Source organism: Ascaphus truei, chromosome 3, assembly GCF_040206685.1.
Source record: "Ascaphus truei isolate aAscTru1 chromosome 3, aAscTru1.hap1, whole genome shotgun sequence".
NCBI classification, from domain to species: Eukaryota; Metazoa; Chordata; class Amphibia; order Anura; family Ascaphidae; genus Ascaphus; species Ascaphus truei.
In genome coordinates, this window is record NC_134485.1 from 145,745,027 (window position 1) to 145,765,874 (window position 20,848).

General features: G+C 42.3%; 1 protein-coding gene across 2 annotated transcripts in view; it reads left to right on the forward strand.

The window, feature by feature from the left end:
- Positions 1–20,848, forward strand: part of BCAS3 (BCAS3 microtubule associated cell migration factor) — a 1,601,451-nt gene that overhangs the window by 207,012 nt on the left and 1,373,591 nt on the right. For both annotated transcript variants that reach the window (XM_075589630.1, XM_075589629.1), the window contains exon 8: positions 8,139–8,246. In XM_075589630.1, coding sequence (XP_075445745.1) covers positions 8,139–8,246 — 108 coding nt within the window. The remainder of the gene's footprint in view (positions 1–8,138; positions 8,247–20,848) is intronic.

Below are 20,848 nucleotides of genomic sequence, written 5' to 3' on the forward strand. Positions count from 1 at the left end.
GAAAATAGAGTAATTGTTTGCATATGGATGTTTTTCTTTCTTTTTTGTCTCACTTCGAAATAACTGTTATAAATCAATGTGACAGGGACCTGGTGAACATTTTTTATAGGTTATGTTTTTTTTTTGACTGGAAGGCCTTTGGGTCTAATCTTGACAGCCATGTTTGAGTTAAATAAAATATCTTCTTGCATCTCCTTTAAGATTCTCTAAAGATTTTCAGGGGAGTATATACAGGGGCGGGTATTGTATTACATACATATAAGATTTCATATATGCATAACTGATTTATTAAGTAATAGTTAAAATTTTGGATCTATATAGACATGTTCCATTATGTTTAAATGCACAATGAAGGTCGACATAGTGATTAAAGTTTTTTTTATTTTTTATTAATTGGAACCCGTATAGATGCATATTTAAAAAAAAAACTGCAATTATTAAATGTTTGTAGAAACTAAAGAATACAAATTTGGTTATACTCCTCTTTTTTTTAAGCAGACACTCTCTGTGCATTATGTTTTCAAACCATTGAAATCATACTTTGTCATGGGTGTTTATCCTTTCCCTGAAAGTTAACTTGTTGTGCTGTAAAAGCCTCAAGTTACAGATCCTTACTAGGTCTGCCATATACATTTTCTGTGGTATCTGCCCTCACTGTCCTTTAACCCTTCGGGGGCCCAATGACATAGGAACTGGCACCTCACACCCCATGATATAGTAGCTTGATAAAAACTTTTTAGAGGCGATCGTGTACCGTGCTCCTATGGAGCGCTGAGTGCAATCTTGCCAGAAGAGGAAAGGACTCCTCCTGTTCCGTTTACCTCACCAGTGACAGAATCATGTGATCGCTCAAAGGAGCAGTCACACTAACGCGATTTGCTGGAGGTGCTGTGGCACTTTGGTGCTGTCCCCTGGCACAGGTGGTCTGCATGGCTTTGCATGCTTACTGTCCAGAAATAGGGGAACATACTGCTATTATTAACAGGCAAGTCCACCCTCCTAGCAGTGATTTGTTTTTATTAAGTGGTAAAAGACTGCCCACCATGCCAAGTTTAGCCCAAACAGCTGATCCCACAATAACATTTGAAAGCCATGTGTTGAGTTTCAAAATGAAACATTGCTAAACATAAATAAAAAATTGTTGTGTCATTTTGACTCTGCAACTCTATAGAGTACTTCAATGTTTCAAGGTTCGTATCACCCATTTTGCTTCAGTTGTGCCATTGAGCATTTTTGGAAGTGGCTATAGGAGGGATTGAGCTACAGATAACCTGGGCGATATTATAATGAGAGGTATAAAAATGTGCACAGAGCAGTTATTTTTATGTCAATTAAATCTGCCAGATATGGGTGGCATTAACCTCTAATCCTAACAGATGTGCATTAAAATTTTACGAAACAGACTTACAAGTTTCATACATATACAGGCACATATTGACCCACATGAAAAATGTTTATGAAGCAAATTGCACTATATAGACGACCTTTACATTACTTCAAACCAGGCACCTAATCGGTATAAAATTCTAGAAACTAAAGGCTGTGTGTGTGTGAAAAAATAAAAAATTATATATATATATATATATATATATATATATATATATATATCAAAATTACTGTATTTGTAAACTCACCGAACCCCGGGTTGCAAGGTCATATAAGTTTTGTAGTATATTTTATTTATTTTTTTACCATTTTTGCCAATACCGGGCTATTTTAATCAAAACCAGTTTACGTTTTAGTTAAAAAAATGTGCATCTCTTTAAAGTAGCCCTGTTTGGCATTTTATTCTGCTTTATATTGTGCATGTCAGTGGGGAAAATAAGAAAGCTGCTCAAATTGCTCAGTTAAGTGGTGTGCTCTTCTTTTGGGTAATTTGAAGGTATGTTCCAATTCCCAGACGAACTGGCTCTGTATCATTTTGTTAAATGATTACACTTCAGTCCTGGTTTCCTTCCCATGAGAGAGGCTGAAGAGGACACAGGGCTTTTGTTTGCCTGTGTTTTGCTGTCCACAGCTGCTTTGTGTAGCGGACGCCTGGTGTCAATCTACATTTCCGAACATTATCTTACAGTTTCAGCATTCAGCTGATTATCTGTTCTATAGCAAATTACCACCATAGTAAAATGTGTTCAGGATGTGGCGTGTGTTTATTATTATCATATTCCTTTTGGAGCCCAGGAAATAAGACTCTTAACAAGCTATACATTGATAGGACCTACTGTAATACATATTCTATCACGGGGTGTGCAAACTTTTTCCCCTGCACCCCCCGTGCTCGAGGCCCCCCCTCCTTACTTTGTCTCTGGCATTCTGATGTCATGACACGTTATGTTACCCTGCGGTGCTTCCATGGCGTTCCGTCACCAGAAACAAAGTAAGGAAAGTTACAGATGCCTTCGCCGCTCCCCTGGCATTTAATTTAAATGCCTTCTGGAAGAGCGCGTGGCCTCTGGAACTGCCCCGCGCCTCTCCACCCCCCTCCCCCCTGAAAATCTCATGCCCCCCAGTTTGCATACCCCTGTATCAGATTGTTCATCAACAAAAGTCATAGAGGTGTATTGACGTACAAATTTTGTTACTTCTATTCCAATTATGCCTACAATAATTCTCCAAAGTCAAGCAGACCAAAACAATGTTAGGCATTGATGCTAACAACCACAATAAAACTTTTTTTTTTAAACTAGGTTTGACGTAGGGTATCTCCAGAGCTGAAATGTATTAATTTCACGTACGGGGATCCCTGCTCCCCCTGGGCACAGAAAATGTCTGTTTAAATGTCCTGTGGTCCAATACAAAGCCACAACGTCATGTCTTGCAGTTTCTTATTGGCCCACGTCACATGGGACCTTTAAACAGAAGTGAGATACTGGCATCACCTTCAGATGTAAGTATCTCAGGGAGCAGAGGGTCCCAGGAGCTGAAATTAACGTGGGTCAGCTTCAGAGACCCTTTGTTTCATACCTTGAGGGGAAATATAAATATTTTTTGTAAAGGCAAGCAAAGAAGGGTGGGTAGCTGTGTTGGTCAAAGCAACTTCTCAATGTGTTTATTTTTGTTTAACCTGAACTAGGTGGTTCCCTGGAGTTCATCTGTGGACCCATGACATCCAGGGGCCCCCTTGTTCCTGAGATCTTTGTAGTTTTGTGTGTGCTGGTTTTGCCAAAAACTAAAACATTAGGCAAATATGGTGGCAGGCATGGCTTACTGCTCCTGAACTGGAGGTCAGGAGCGGTGTTGGAGACCACTGATAAGCCTGTTCAGGTAAGATAAAAAAATAAAATAAATATAAAACCCAGGATTGCTGCTTTAATAGCAAATTAGGTGGTTGTGACATTACATAACCCTCTATATTTGAATCTTTAAAGAAAGTATACATTTTTCACTCCTTAAACATAGTTTCTTTCTAAGGGAAAAATATGCAATATTGGTCTATAATTAAGGGATCTGGCATGGACCAAAAAACCTACAACATATTTTCTGTGAGCTTTTTGGTCATTTGAAAGTCATTCCCCGGTAAATCAAAAACATGTCAGGGTGCAGGTAAGCAAGGATTACACCCAACAGTTGGTGGAATCCAACACCTAACTAAAAGTACACAGCATTATTTCTACATAAATGTGGTTCTTACTTGTGAGAACATTATCAGAAGGCTCGAGAAGCACCTACACTTGTGTGTACATTGGCAACTTCGAAAATTTGAGGGAATATAAGACATATTGCACTATTGTGTTTTCTTTTCCCCCTTTCTTTTAATATACGAGAGAATTTGCGCTCCTACTTTGGTGTGTGTGTATGTGTGTGTGTGTATATATATATATGTATGTAAATAAATATATATGTATGGAAATATACTGTACATATACACAACAAAAAAAGACTAAAAAGTAGCGCCTTATATAACCCTACATAGGTTAATTTTTGTGATGGTCTGTCTAGAAAATAGGCAAAATAAATAAAATATATCCAGAAAGTGTAACAAAAGTAATCCAAGGGTTAGTGTGTGTAATATAACTGCTCTAACCGCTAGTCATTATAACATAAATTGCATATAACAATATTACAAACAATATATTTGAAAAATATATAAAAAATAAAAGATAATAAGACCAATCGATAAATGTCCAATTCAGTCCCAAAGTATAATCCACCGAAGTGTCTGCAGCCCGAATAGGGGATCACCAGTCCCTGTAGAAATCTAAAAAGAGAAAAAAACAGGCGCACACCTAGTGTATCATCGTAAAAAACAATGTTTATGGGACATAAAATCAGACAAATGCCCACTCACAAAAATAGCAAGAAATTGAGCGTGTATGAGAATAATCTCAATCACCAACTGCACGGTCCTCTCAATGCACCTCGAGATCCCAGCGTTCTCCGACGTTGCCTCTCCACGCTCTGCGGAAGCGGAACCTGGTCACCTCTGCACCCGGAAGAGATAGCCTTCCGGATACCAGCAATTCAAAAGTATGTGCTATCACTAGTAAACACTGGATCATTGGGAGCCTCAGAAGCTCATTCACAGCTTCTAAGTCCTTAGCTCTGTGAGTGCAAACCACACAATTTAGCCACGCCCTACGCGTTTTGTCACAACATTGACATAATCAGGGAATCCCCTGCCGAGCTCCAGCCCCGGGGGTCGCTGAGTAAGGCCAAGTAATGTTCAGTCTGTTCCACCGAAGATCCGCCTCCATGTGGGGTGGTTTCCCGCGTGGAGTGTACCACCAGCAGAAAGTCTCTGAGAGGATGGCATGGTCAGGTCCCAGACGTAGGCCGCGCACACCGCGTGCGTCCGTCACCGCTGCACTGACTAGCACTAATGTATTAAGGGGAGCGTCCCTGCCTTCCCTACAACATACAAGCTAGTGATTGTCGGGGCCTAGCTGGGACCTGAAGGGGGATACTCTGGCCTAGTACAGCAGAGCACTTCTCCCTGGACCTTACCTATCTCCTTGCTGTCCTGCTTCCGACTGGCTTGCTTCCCTGAGCGCACCAATGTATCTACTTGCAGGAGATTCTGCGCACTTTATTGGTTGAACCGGACCATGTGCTATCTGCCCCTGTGCATTGTGGGGCTTGTAGTCCCCACGGAGCCTTTCACTGTAATGGCCATCGGGACGCATCTTGCGCATGCGCGAGCCTTCCCAACATGGCGGCTCCCCGTACTGCACTCGACGCGGGTCTCCGGCGATGCGCTCGCCTCCCTAGCAACCAACTACTGTCCCCACAGCTACCAGAGGGGAGGGGAGGGGGAGGCGCTGAGGAACCAGGGGGCCAGAAGGGACCTGGTTACATACGCAAACCTTAATTTCTTTTCCAGGAAAACACTGAAAGCATTTTGAGAAAATGCACTTAACAAGTATTTTCTCTGAGCCACATTAAAATAGTCTTCTCCACTAAAATTAATGTACAACTACTGTACATTCATCATTTTTATAATGATGCAGTTTTTCAAATCCTAATAGGACAATTTTTGCAGATGTACTGTATGATCTGTTGCTTCAAACCTTGCTGTCCTGTAATTTACTCTTTAAAAAACGTAAGTTGAGTGTAAGAAGGAGATACAGACGTACACACAAGGAGACAGTTTGGGGAAATTAAAACATAGTTTTATTGAGCCTGTCCCTTTAAACAATGCAGTGCATACAAAAACAAAATAAACAAACAGCCTATTCCTGTGTAAGCCTGCGCTTATAGTGCCAGCGAAGTCACGTCAAAACAAATGCATTGCCGCAATCGCGTGCGCTTATAGTAAGCGCGACGGAGCAACGGCTTGGTCGCGATCGCTGGAAGCCAACTCAATATGATTTTTCCAGCAACCGCAGCCTGACGTCACCGTTGAGTCGCCGTCGCCGGCACTATAAGCGTAGCCTAAGGGCTAACTCACTTCCCAGTCCCTCTCTACAAGATTGGGAGGAAAAGCCCCTTATCACCCCAAAGTCTCAAAAGGTACCTCAAAGCAGGAGGCCCTTCAGGTCAGTTTCTGGTTCCGTCTGGGTGTTTGTTGAGGGCCAGCCTTTTGGTCAGTTCCTGGGTTTTCCCTGAAATAAAGGTCTGTTCCCCTAGTGTCTTGCAATCGGCACACAGTAATCCTGTGTGCTCAAGAAATCTCTGATTTGTTCACAGCTGGAGGCTTTTAAACTGCTCTGATTAACCAGGTGGAGACTGGTTAATTGTTTTTACTGTAGCTGCAATCAACCAGCTCCCTGCTGGATTTCTCTGACCAATAGAGGCTTTTATATTGCAGCCACATTGAGACAGGGGTGCTTCCCTGTTACAGTGGGGAAAAAACTCCAGTCATATTAGTCAAAAGATTAATCAACTAGTTTTATGGTCCTAATAAAGTGAAGTGCCATTGTAACCACTATCGCATTGAAACTCCCAGTGGGAGTTTCTGTGCTCCCAGTGGGAGTTTCTGTGCTCTAGTGCCCCAATTGACACTATCAGAGTTTAAAGAATACCCCCCTACTGCTGCGGCAGAGTTTATTCGAGCATTTGCCCGTTCTCTGCCGCAGCAGTAGCCTGGCGCGCGCCCGAGAGTGACGGGCGCGCGCCGAAGCAGCGGAAGAGCGCCCTCCGATCGGGGCGCTCTCCCTACCGCTGCCGGGTCCGCCGGGTCCCCCGGAACCCCCTGCCGCTGTCCCGCGATCGCGGGACACCAGGGCTCCCTCGGGGAGCCCCTGGACGCGTGTGCAGGGGGCGCACGCTCCCGATGACGCGTGACCGCGCGTCTATGACGCGTGGCACGCCGAGGGGCGGCCACTAGCAAGCCGGGAGATTTCCCGGCTTGCGGTACCGACCACACTCGGATAAAGTGTGTCGGTACTGTATATATGCAACCATGGTCCTTATATTATACTAGCGGAGTTAACCAGCATTACCCGGATGGGGGTTTTCAATTTCAAACAATAGTTTAGCTAAAACATGCTAAGCTTCTATCTGTTTTAACAACTGTGTGACCCCTATATACCCCCCCCCCCCCAAACCTCTTTGGACCCTGCTCTTGGCCTCCCTCACACCCACCCTCCCTATGACAACCATCCTTTCCTTCTGCCTCGCTCTACTGGGATGCCCGTCTCCTCTGTCTCCTTTGCCGCCTCCTGTCAACCATACACAATTTATCTAAGCAAGTCAGCCACTGGGTGTTGTACCTGGTTGGCTGTATATCTGGCACGTGATTTCATACTGGTGACATCATAAGGAGTTTTAGACATAATGTCCAGGTGAACCTTTGCAAGGAAACATATCTATCCTAAGGGTATTTTACAAAGCTATGGGTCAAACATACCAAAACTTCACCTATGCTCTTCCTTTTGATCCTATTAGATAGCATGCCACGTTTGGTGGCTATAGCACTATCCGCCACCTTTGCCCAAATGTTTTTTGTTTTTTTCGTACCATAGTACGGTTAAGCACTGAAAAGGACATTAATACACTTAAAATATAGTTTAAATAATTATTTTATTACCCAATAGCAATTAAATTGTTAATATGGGCTATAAAATAATATTCTTTAAAGCAGCAGTGCACACTTTTTAATCTTTATTGGGGAAGTCTCCCTGGGTTGAATAGTTAGATTAGATTCTGACCTCTTCAGGGAAGGGACTCCTTTTCCTAAATGTCACTTTTATGTCTGAAGCACTTCTTCCCATGATGTGTTATTTGTATTATTGGTTATTTATATGATTATGCCATGTGAATTACTGCTGTGAAACGCTATGTACATTAATGGTGCTATATAAAGTTATACATTCATACACCCCCATTTCCTGGGACATTTGCAGTCTTTTTGTGCCGATTTGAGACACACAAAAACCACAAATATGCCGGGCGTCGCCAATAGTTGCAATGTATTCTGATGACACTGCATATTTCTATTGGCCACAGGAGCAAGGCATACTGTACTCTGTCCATAATGTATAGGTAGGGAAATAAGTTTGATATATATATACCGGTTGGATCCCTGGAGTTTGGGGGATCGTGGATTATCTCTTTGGCACCCACAGGTTCAGGTAATGTAAAAAAAAAAAAATACCTCCTCTCCACCCCCAAACCAGCAACACAGACTGGTGTCACTAACTATTTTTACAATAAACAGGGGGGCATGTTTTCTTTAATACATTTTTTCTTTCTTTCAGCACCAGCCAACCGTACTGCTGTGTGGATCTGTATTCTCTACGGACAGGAGAGATGGTGAAATCTATTCAGTTTAAAACTCCCATCTATGATCTGCATTGCAATAAAAGGTATCTGTCAAAATTACAGAACAGATCTTTTAAGGGCAGCTAATATTAACATGATCTAACCAGACTCATCTAATACAATCTAATGTTGAGTATGGATAGCATAGATTTATGTAATAATAGGTACAGCGCATTTAAATACTGTGTACAGTATGTTTTACAAAGAATGTGATACCTGCACTTAGGGGTTATTTATGAAAGTTACAGTGACAACCGGGAACTACCGTACAAAAACTCCAATTGACTCTAGAATGAAGAATCATTTCAGGAAAAGTTCAATATATCAGGAAATTCTCTATGACACAGTTAAGTCTGTTACTCTGTGGATGGTTTTCCAGCAGATCTCTAATATGTTATACTGTAGTAAAGGAAAAATATCTTAAGAATATTTCTGAACTCTTATTTTTCTGTGCTGTCCTTACAGTAGCCTTATACAGGAGGGCCCCGGGTATACGGCGGGTTCCGTTCCAGGGGCCCGCCGTATAGTGAAAATCGCCAGAAAGCGGATCCTCTCTGCCTGGGGTGAATGCAGCAGGTCTCAGGAACAAGGCAAGGCTAAGGCAGGAGTGTTTGTGGCAAACACAGTTACATCCAAGTGAATCTTGGTTTCTGCTCAGCCATGAGGGAAAGGGAGAGCCCAGTATAAGAAGGGCACATATCCAATCCCAAGATAGGGGTGTAGGGGAATTCCTCAAATGCCAGACCAGAGAGACAGCTGCAGTGATTGCAAGCACAGGTGATAGTGCTTGCAAATCCAAGGGGAGGTCTGTCTGAGAGCTCACCAACCCTGCAGGAAGAGCTCCAGCCAAACCCAGGAACGAATTCCTTACACTTACAACAAGAGATGGTGGGCCATCAAAAGGATATTCTCTCGTCACTGGCACCTCCTCCTCTCTGATGAGGATTTGGAGAAAGTACTTGGCCCGAAACCTACAATTACTAGCAGACGCTCTAAAACCTTTACGTGGCATTCTTGTTCATAGCCACCACCAGCGATCTAGGGCAGAAAATTGGCTAACTCCAACTAAAGGCATGTATAGGTGTCAAGGGTATAAGGCGTGCAAACATGTTACTTCTGCAAAAACATTTGCCAATCACAATAACACACAGAACTTTAGTGTGGATAGCTTTATTAATTGTAGAACAACAAATATGATTTACCTCATCACGTGTAATTACGGTAAGAAGTATGTGGGGAAGACCACTAGGCAACTTCACAGACGTATATTGGAGCACGTCAATTCGATCAAACATGCCAATGACACCCCTGTTGCGAGGCACATCACACAATATCATAATGGTGATGTGAAATGCCTAACGTTCATGGGCATATATCAACTGAGATGCCCTGCCCGTGGTGGCAATATTGATCAGATGTTATTGCGTATTTAGGCGGAATGGATATATAAATCGAAGGCGCGTAGTCCTAATGGGCTGAACGAAGGTTGCACATTTACCCAGTTTATCTAAACTATACTGTAGGGGGGCAATTTTTGGGGGGTAAACCTTCCTCTCCAGTGTTTGTGCTCTGTTTTTGTGTTTTGCCGCCATGGTATAAATCCTCAAAAATGATTGTCAAAATAGACTAAGTTCAAATGAGTGACTATATTGCCACATGGGTGGACTATGTTAACATCTTGTCCAGTGTAACTGTAATATGCATGTATGATTTAACAACACACAAGTATAATTCATTGTAATTGCACTACATGCATTTATGTATGAAGATTAATTAATATTGATATTATTGCGTCTTAGAATTCTGACAGGAAGCAAATACTATTTAAGTTTACTGTCCGTTTGGGTAAAGATGTACAGTGATTTTATTGGTACAATTATGGCTGATTCAGTTCAGCAAGGATATTAACCTAGAGTATATCAGCATCAATGATGGAGGATGTTAAACAGACTATCTCCTTTGACATGTGCATTGCACTGTGAGAGAATGTCTATTTCCCTGCACATGCGCATCACTGTGATCTGGGTGAGAGGATGTCTATTTCCCTACACATGCGCATTGGCACTTTGTGTGATCGTGTATATCTTTTTGCGCATGCGCAACCATATTATATGCTGTTGAATGTCCTATAATAGCAGACAGGCGCACTCATGTAGCTACTGCAAGATGGACTGTGCAGTTAGTTACTTTGGGCATGCGCAGATGTAAGGAACACTGAACAAGACGTCTATTACTTTGAGCATGCGCAATATATCAATATATGTTGGTGCCTAAGCTTGCATTCATTTCTCTGCACTTTTACAGATTAAGGTATGACTCTATCCTTTCGGGCAGTTATTCGTTTGCGTGATTATGGCTTTGCGCATGCGCATTGTCTCCAATGGAGACACACTGAGTATATGATCTCACGCAAGCACTGTTTGAGCTACCGATCATGTCTCTATGTCAACCTATGCCTTTATATAGCTTTGCTTACCTTTTATTTGCAAAAATGTCCCTGACGATGCTCCGTAGCAGGAGGGAAACGTGCATAGGGCACGCAATGATGTCCTCAGCTTCTGTTATGGAGCTGTTTTAGCCTCTAGTATAACAAGTACTCCAGTGTTTGGAGCATTATGAGTGATCACATTATACCATATTACTATATTTAGATATTAAAGATAGGAGATTTCTGAGGTTATTAGGTTATGGTGTTATATATGGTTCATGTAGGCTACAGCAAGTATTTCTGTTATATCTGATGGCCTGTGACAGTCCTGATTTATTGTAGACTGTCAGTTTGGACTTATAGTATCCTGAGCCATCCCTTATAGCTCTGGCTATCTCTGCCTGTGCAGGGGTGTGTGCCTTGGTTCATATTTACTGGGTTACTACATCCATCTATACCTACAGTAGCCCACACCCTATATATACACATTGTATATATATACACATTGTAAGGCAGCATATTGCACACTGAGCCATCCTTTATAGCTTTGGTTTATATTTGGGGGTTATCATATCCACCTATACCTTGCCTACGCCTTGCCTACACCCTATATATATTGAAATGCAGCATATTGTACACTGTGCCATCCTTTACAGCTTTGGCTATCTCTGCCTGTGCAGGGGTGTGTGCTTTGGTTTTATATTTGGGGGTCATTATATCCACCCATATCTCGCCTACACCCCATATATATTTTATAAGGCAGCATGTTGCTCCTACCTTCTTTTTCTCCCCCTTTCGGTTGTACAAAAGGGGAGATATGGTATAACTTACCTATTAATCAGCTACACCTACGGTTAGTAAAGTTAGCATTGATTAAGCTCTTTAGTTTACTTTCCACCTCAATACCCATTAGGTGTATCATTGTGTAATTTTGCTCTGGCTCCTTGATGGTATTTCCATCAACACTGAATTACGCCATTTACTTCCTATCTCAGTAAACAATATTATTAAATCTGAGTGCATCAAAACGAGATTATGTGCATATCGTTCTAGTATTGGTTGATTGATTTTTATTTACTGTTACACTCACAATCGGTAATATTTAACCATGGGTGTGCCACTGTGCCAATCAATTGGTTTATTTGCAATTGTAATGGGTTTGATTCTATGTAATACTGTGTTTTATTTTGTGCCTGTGTTTTTTTTTTTTTTTTACGTGACCATTTATTGCTATAGTGGCAAAGCATGCCCATATTTATATGCCCACCCGAGAGGCCTAACAACCCATCCTGGGGCTATTATCACCTTCACTCAATCCCTCTACCCACAATAACCATTAAAATATCTACTACCTACAGTACCAATACAAAACCCAATCACAAGTCTGCCTTAACCACTTCATTGCCTTAGCAGTTAGCCATTAAGGTAATGAAGCTGCTTACATTTTATTTGTATTCATAGTGTGCGTGAGCAGGGGGTCTCCTGAGCTGAACTGCATTGATCTCAGCCTCGGGCACCCCCTGCTTCCCGAGATACAGGCCCCGGTATGGGGTGCTGATATCCCCGCAATGTTAAAATCCTCTACCGGCACCCCATACCGGGGCCTGTATCTCGGGAAGCAGGGGGTCTCCGAGGCTGAAATCAGCTTTGGTTAGCTCAGGAGACTTCCTGCTCACGCACACTATGAATAAAAATAAAATGTAAGCAGCTTCATTACCTTAGCAGCTATCTGCTAAGGTATTGATTTTTTCTTTGGGTGGGGGGTGGGGGGTGGGAGGGGGTGTTTGATACTAGTGTACGGGAGCAGGGGGTCTTCTGAGCTGAACAAAGTTGATTTCAGCCTCAGGGACCCCCTGCTTCCCGAGATACAGGCCCCGTTATGGGGTGCCGGTATCTCCTGCAATGTTAAAATCCCACGGTCATGTGACCCACAGGATTTTAACATGGCGGGGGTACTGGCACCCCATAACGGGGCCTGTAACTCGGAAGGTAGTGGTCCCCGGACCTGAAATCAATGCGGTTCAGCTCCGGAGACCCCCTACTACAATACTGTAGTATTAAAATGAAATAAAACCCCTGTGATCTTCTGTTAGAGGCGTGACTGATTCAGCCTATCTCTCACTGCGCGGCTCTTACAGACAGGTAGACCTGGTAGGATTAACACAGCAGGGACTCCTGTTGTATTAATCCAATGGGCCACTAGTCTGTTGCGGCAAATCTAGTGAGGATCTCGGGGAGATCTCGAAAAAAAAATTGAGAAATGGTCAGATAACGGCCGCTGGATCTGTATGTTAATTTTTTTTTACATTTTATTGTTGCCTTTATGTGTAAGTAAGTAAGTAAGTAAGTAAGTTATGTGTGCTGCCTGACTACTTTTTTCAACATCGATCAACCTGCCAGGTGTAATATTCCTTATATAGAATTAGTGTTTCGAGTTAATAGCAGTAAGCATTAGCTATTGTGTTTAATGAATTGGTTGGGGAATGAAAAAAAAAAAAAAAAAATAACAAGGCTAAGTGGTAGATTCCTTTTTAAAGCCTCATTCGAAGGTCTGGAGAGTTAGTGGAGATCTAATTAGCCAAGTTCCTAAAGCTATTAGTTTGGTTAATTTATGAATGATCTTTGTAGTGGTTGAGAACACTGACTCATTTTCTGTAGTTGCCCACATATACAGTACCTCTTAAAGATGATTTAATTGAATAGATGGGCTTGAATAGAAAGGCAATTTATATTTTCAGCATCATTATATATCTATAAATATTGGTTACTTTAGAGGTGCTCTAGGAAACGTAAGGCATCACAATACGTTGCAAAGCGTATGTTAGATAATATACGTTTAAGAGAGTTTTTTTTTATTATACACAGAAGTATTACCAATCACAAAAGTCATTGTATTCCCAGCCTGTTATATTTAATTTGAGTTCTGTATATTTAAATTAGGAGCATACTGTTTCTTTGCTGTTTTTGGAGGATTTTCTAGTAAAAAGGAATTTAATTTTACAAGCCAACTGGTCGCCGTAGCTACGATAGCCTAATAATTTACCTCTGGATCTCTCATTATATTCGTCAGGGTTTTAGCCCATATCTTTTATGGAAAGAAATTGCGTGCAGCAGTAGACTTTTCAGACCTTTTGCAAAAGCTACCAAGCAAATGTAAAGATTTGAGGAAGACTTCCACACTACCGTCAGTTTTTACTTATACTATAACAGGTATTTCTAAGAATTTGGAAACAAGGCACCCAACTTAAGTAATATATTTTGATGAATTGCAATTATTCCTTAGTATTTTTCCTAACCTCACAAATAAACGTTCACCATTATTATGCCAACTTACAACTGATCCACATACCATTCTTCAAGCAAATCAGGTTGCAATCATTGGAAGCAGTACATGGTGGGCCATGTATAAAGACTTGTACTTCATAACAAAATGAAAGAGCGCATTGCGTTAAAAATGTTTTCACTTACCTGATGTTGGTATGTCATTATTCCGTTTCTTACATTCGATGAATGTCTTTACTATTATTTGCATGATATTAAATATGTGAATAAATATGGGATATATTTGTTAATGAAACCCAATTAAAAAGTACATTAATTATAAAGAAAGTCATTATTTCCTCTTACCATTATCCTCTTATCTTACTATTAATGAACTGCACAGTTCATCAGTTACATCAATTGTTGAGCGATGAATAGGGTGGCCAGATTTACAAAAGTAAAAACCAGGACACATGAAAAAAATATTTATAAAACAAATGACATCACCAACTGTGCCCCTGCCCTTTCTGTCTCTCCGCCCCTCTTTGTCCCCCCTACACACACACACACACACACACACACACACACACACACACACACACACACACACACACACACACACACACACACACACACACACACTCACACACAGACACACACAGACACACACAGACACACACATTCTCTCTATTCCCCCATCTCTCTTTCTCCCCCCCATCCCACCATTGTCTCTCTCTCCTGCCCCATCCCTCCATGGTCTCCATTGCCTCTATCTCCTGCCCTATCCCTCCATTATCTCTCTCCCCCCATCCCTCCATTGTCTGTCTCCTGCCCCATCCCTCCAACTCTCTCTTTCCCCATTCCATGTGTCACTCTCTCCCTATTCTGTGTCTCTCTCCCCCCATTCTTTATGTCTCCCTATTCTCTGTGTCTATCTCTCTCCCCATTCCAAACCCTACCTGTCACTGTGGAGCATCTTGGGCCATGGCAGCAGACACCGGACGTTCTCACTAACTTCCGGGTCTTACTGCTTGCGCCCCTCAGAAGCAAACCTGCCCCACCCTTCTCTGCAGCTGGCCCCGCCCCCACTCTCCTCTGCAGCCAGACCGGCTGTACCTCCTGTTCTATTTCACAAACTATAGATCGCATACATTCTGTAGCATGGTTCTTTTACCTGGTGCTTACTGACACCTGTATCTTTCCACATGTATTTTTACATTCGGTTCAGCTACCATTTTAATAAATCACTGGCACCCTTTATTTTGAGGCTTGGTAGCCTAAAAGGGGGGAGGGGGCGGGGAATACAATAGAGAATCAGACAAAGATGCGTATATAAGCTAAAAAGAGAGGGGGACAAGCATTTTCTAAGGAAACAAAAGATAATTATATTTTTGAGTTAAGCAGCACAAATCCCTACAGTACGTTAATCAATTACAATAATGCCCCAGCACTTCATAAATGAAAGTCTTCTCCCCAGAACAGTAGTCACCAGTCTTCTTGCCCCATGGCTTTTTGGGATAGCCTGTTCCATGTGAAAAAGAATCTGCTTCCAAATCATTAGCGATTGATTGAACCTGTCATGTTGACAGAAGTCTCCCAAGTTTAAATTAAATGAAGCTGTTGTTTATTTGCGTTGGTAGGATTTTCTTGCCTTCTTTCTGCTTTCCGTCAAGCAGAAATATGACTTTGATTTTACAACATATTGGTCAACAGCAGAAAATATGTTTTCTCATTTATGTCATGTTTCCGAGGTCTGTTTGTACAATACTGTAAACATGTAACTCTAGAGCATGAAATTTGATAATGAGGGCAAAATGGGGAGAGAAACCTTATATTGTCTTTTATGTGAATTTGCTGTTTTCTTCAAAACAAAGTCTGTAACATTTAATGTAAATGTTTGCCAAGCTAGATAAAGTCTCTGTGAAGTTTTGAACTCAGTACAGCAAATTCTGAGAGCCAGAATTGTCTGGTTTTGTTTGTAACAACAGTCTGCAAATTTATAAACATTTATTACCCTCTAGTCCTAAAATGGGGAACATCTCATTTAATAAAGTGTTTATTTGCTTTAAGTGCAATATTCTTCATTAAATCATGTAATATGATTTTTTTTCGCCCTTCAAAAAAAATTGTGATTTTTACATATGTAAAGCAATGGCTTGTCCAGCTATTTCTCTACCTTCCCTGTCATGTAAGTTCTAGTAAGACAGTGACAGGTTATCCTATGGGGGTTTCCCCCTCCTCATTCTGACTTCCTGAGTTACAGGAGTGGTGGTGCATATATTGGGCCCTCCATCTTTGAACTAGAGGAAGGAAGTGCCTAAATTATAGTATGAAGTTCAGCCCATATGGGTGGGTCCTTCAGTTAGTGATTGGGGTTCCAGACTATCCCTTCATGGGGTAGGAGCTCTGAGCTCTCCTCCCGGCTTGGAGTGAGATGTGCTCAGAACCTCATGAGCTGAGGCACTAACCTAATCCAGAGAGGCCTCACCATTACCAGCAGGCCACTACCATCCAGAAGCCAGGGATTACCTTATCAACTGGAGCATACGCTGTACCAACACCATCAGTGGCTGCTGTAATACAGACTATCCTCATTTATACTTCTGGCTCCACGGCATTTTGTTTGGAGGGAGGTATTAAAAGTAAGGGCTGTAAGGCTGAAGCCCCCTATGTCCCCCATTATATCGCGGGTACCACAGCTCTCCTGTACCTCACAGGTAACCAGCACACTACACCTAGCAATAGCCATGACAAGATCTCCAAGGGGGGAAAAACATGTGCTACAAATAAAGATGCTGCTGAGATGGGCAGACTTTAAGACTTTTGCACTGGCAGCTGGCGGTAAAAACAAGAGGTTGGGGCCGGGCACCTGATGCTACTCCAGGGACCCCGGGCACGCATTTCATGTCAAGGAAGGGGGGAGTCTCTCCTCAAGGCATTACCAAAGAGACTTTGTTGGGGCGCACCCCGTGGGTACGATACCGGGGGGCGTGGGTACCCAGCGTCGTAGTCCAAGACAGAGACAGGACAACCCTTGCCACGCTCTGTGAGGGCACCTGTGCACATAGACTGTGTAAGTTGGGGTGCACCCCGAGGCGTCACCGGGGAGCGTGTACCCTTCCTCATACTTCTGAACATGGGCCAGTGCCTTCACAACGTACCGTGAGGACCCTTGGGTACCAATACACATAGACTGTGTTTCTGGGACGAGGCCTTTCAGGCTCTGGGGAACTTCGTGCACCATGCACAACAGACTGTGCTTCTGGGGGTGTACCCGGTGGGAAAATTATCCCGGGAGCGTTTTACCTTACATTTTGTTCTACAAGGGACGGGCCTCTCACAACGTACCGTGAGGGACCCTGTGCACCTTTGAGGCGGGCCCCTGACGCATCACCGGGGACCCCGTGTATTTATATTTTTGCTCTATTGCAGTGCTCTGAAAATAGAGTGCGTAGTGATGTCAAGATGGTGCTCCCACCAAAACAGTAGGACTGCGTGGGTTGCAAGAAGCAAGCAACCCTTTTCTGCAAAAAGTTTGTAACAAGTTGCAACCTGTTCGGCGGCAAAGTGTAGCCACACCTCTCTTTGTGACTGGCTCATCCGGAGCCTGGTCACTACTTGGTCCATTCCACCCCAACTACGTGTTCCACCTATGGGACGAATCATGCTGTGTGACCAATCAGGACTTTATCTCAACCTATGGGAGGAGTTACCACCCCCTGTGTAGCTTCACTTCTGCGGAGCTGTTGACATGTGAGGATCTGCTGCCAAGTCCTCTACTTTTCTACTGTGTCTACCTCATTTACTTTGACCAACATCTTGTCAGAGTTAGATCTTATGAACTATTCCTTGCCCGGAGGGTTTCTGGTGGCAACCGTGTATGAACGGCAATTTCTACAGTATGTATGCCCTCACTGCAGAGGTGATGCTGCCGAGTGATCGAAATGCTGGATCTGCTGGTACGGCCCCTGCATACCACACTCCACTGATACTGCTGACTGGCTCCGAACAAGCCCTACTATCCTGGGAAGTGGCCCTTGGTAAAGTGTATCTGGCTGGGCCTCCTATGGGTCCATGTACCCTAGTATGTGGACACCAAGGTCCCAACGTTACTGTACCTGAGATGACCCCTGCAGTACTGATGCCAATGGTTCCAGGACTGGAACCAGAGTCAGTTTGTATGCTGGGTGAGTCAACGGCCCCGGGGGTTTTGGGCGTCTCCTTTGGTAGTGCTGGAGCAGGCCTGCTTCGTGCTGATTACCGCCAAGGGGTGCCGAATATCACGACATCGTGGCCCGGAGGATGTGTCCTTACCGACGTCTTCGGATATGAAAAAATGAGGGTATGACCCCACGAAGTCCCGATGCTACAGTACAAAGCTTGCTAACAAATATACAGACCCCTGTATCCTGTGTGGGAATTAACGGAGGTGACCGCAACACTGTAGCAGTAATAAGTAGAAATCAGACATGAAAGTGGCACATGTGTATCGACTAAACCGGGGTGGGGGCTAGGAGGCAGTACCTGATGGAGATACAGGGCGACATGTACAGAAACACAGTGCCTTGTAAATCAACGAAAGAAACAGGAACTCCTGCCCTTACCAAATCCCCCGTCACACGAAGTAATGCCCGAATCAGCTGGCTGGTATCCGTGAAGGGTGCTGATGAAGCCGTGATTGCTGATATAGAACTGCGTCTTCTGCTGTAGTGCGGTCTGCGTGCTCCGGCCGATCAATAGAAGGGTAATAGCAAAAGGAAATCCAAGCGGTCACTGCGGCGCTCTGTAGACTCAACCAAGCATCATAGTATCAAAAAACTTTATTAGTTCATGTTCATCAACAAGGAAAAACCTCTAACGCGTTTCATCCCGTAGAAGGGACTTTATTAAAGAGATAGATTCCAAGATAGGTTTAAATAGACAATGCTAAGCTCCCATTGGTTCCAAACTAAATTGGCACACATGCTGAATGAAGGTAACAATTAATGAAATACAAAGATGAGACAGCCTTGTCTAGATAGAGTTATCAATTGTGGTAAAACATACATAGTGAAACATACATTGTATTGTATGTCTTTATTTATATAGCGCCAAAAGTGTACTCAGTGCTTCACAAAGAATACAGTACAGGGAATTATAATTATACAATAAGTGCAGCAAAATCAGACAATAGGAAAGGAAATCCCGTCCCCAAAGAGCTTACAATCTAAGAGGTTTAATGGGAAACTTACAGAGACAGCAGGTGAGGGAGTACTGCACCGACACACTTTATTCGAGCAAATACCCAGTATGTACCTGGCAGATACCTGGAATGCGCCGCTCCTCACCTCTGACAAGCCCCGTTGCGTTTGCCTTCCCAGCCTGGGTTCATGCCTGGCTGACGGGCGGCTGATCAGTTAAATGATAATGATTAGGATTTAATAGGCTGCAATGCTTCGCGTGTCTACCAGATGGCATAAATTCATGAATTGTAATGCAGTATATATATATATACTGTGCAGTATTGCAGCCAGCGGGAATAAAATGCTTCAATCCCTGCCTAGAAAATACCTCAATGCACTCTGGCAGAAAACAGTCACAAACCTCAATACACCCGGGTATACCCGAATACGTGGGACTAGCCGAGCTCGAATAAAGTGTGTCGCCAGTGTAAGTGCTGTAGATGGCAGTGCTTGGTCACAATGGGTGGTAGGAGTGACTGAGTGTGGGATATTAGCCATGAGGGCAGGCTATTGGGATGCTTGATTTGTGGGATGCTTGATTTGTGGGGTAAAATTTAAGGAAGGTCAGTGTTAAATGAAAAGGTTAAAATACATGTTAAAAAAGATGGATTGTACAAATAACCAAAAACATATAAAAAAAGAATAGAAAAATCAATATTTAATATAGATAATTATAGAAAAATTATAGAAAAAAAATAAATAATTTTAATCTAAATTTGAATTGAAATGAAAAACAATATGTATCAGATGTATATGAACTATATGTATCTAATTATGAACTTATAGAATACATATATATAAACACTAAGGAAGGAAAAAGTAATGAAAAAAATGATGAAAAAAATAATGATAATAAAAATAATATTAATAATAGATATCTAACATAAGCTAAAGAACAACCGATTGGATGCATATATAACATAAGACATATAACATAATCCTACGGGAAGATAACACTAATATATGCATAACCAATAGTTTAGAAGTAGCAACATAGTCTGAGCACTCACTAAAGACAATTCAGTCTATGAGAAAATGTTTGAGTTCCCAGTCTAAATTAATACCATGGGGGTATAGAGTGTGCAGGGTATGCATCCAATACATCTCCTGTTTATTAAGAATATTTTCTCTATTACCCCCCTGGGATGGCAAGGAATATGCTCTATTGCAAAAAAGGTGACATTTTCAATACCACCCCTAGTGCATTCTGTGAAATGTCTAGCGACAGGATGTATCAGGTCTCTCCTCTTAATAAGACGTGCATGTTCAGATACTCTGCTTTTGAGGGGTCTAATTGTGCGACCCACATATTTCTTGCTGCATCCACAGTTAAGAACATATATAACAAAGCTCGTATTACAGTTGAGAAAATTCCTAATATAATAAAACGTAGTATTATTATTATAATGAATAACCTTAATGGGATGTGCGTATTTGCACATAGAACAGTTTCCACAGGTGAAGAACCCCTTGGGTATACCGCTTACTTGGGGAAAAGTGGACCGAGAATCAAAAATACTTGGGGATAAATAGGAGGCCGGTGTCTTGGCTTTACGATATGTGAACTTAGGCCCACCCTGAATTATAGGTGAGATATCTTTGGCCAACAATAAAGTATGCCAATGTTTTGAGATAATGTCACGGATAGATTTAGACTGACGACTATATGTCATTATAAAGTAAGGGCTCTGATTGTCATTATTAAAAGATGTCCGGGCTTTAATCTTAAGAAATC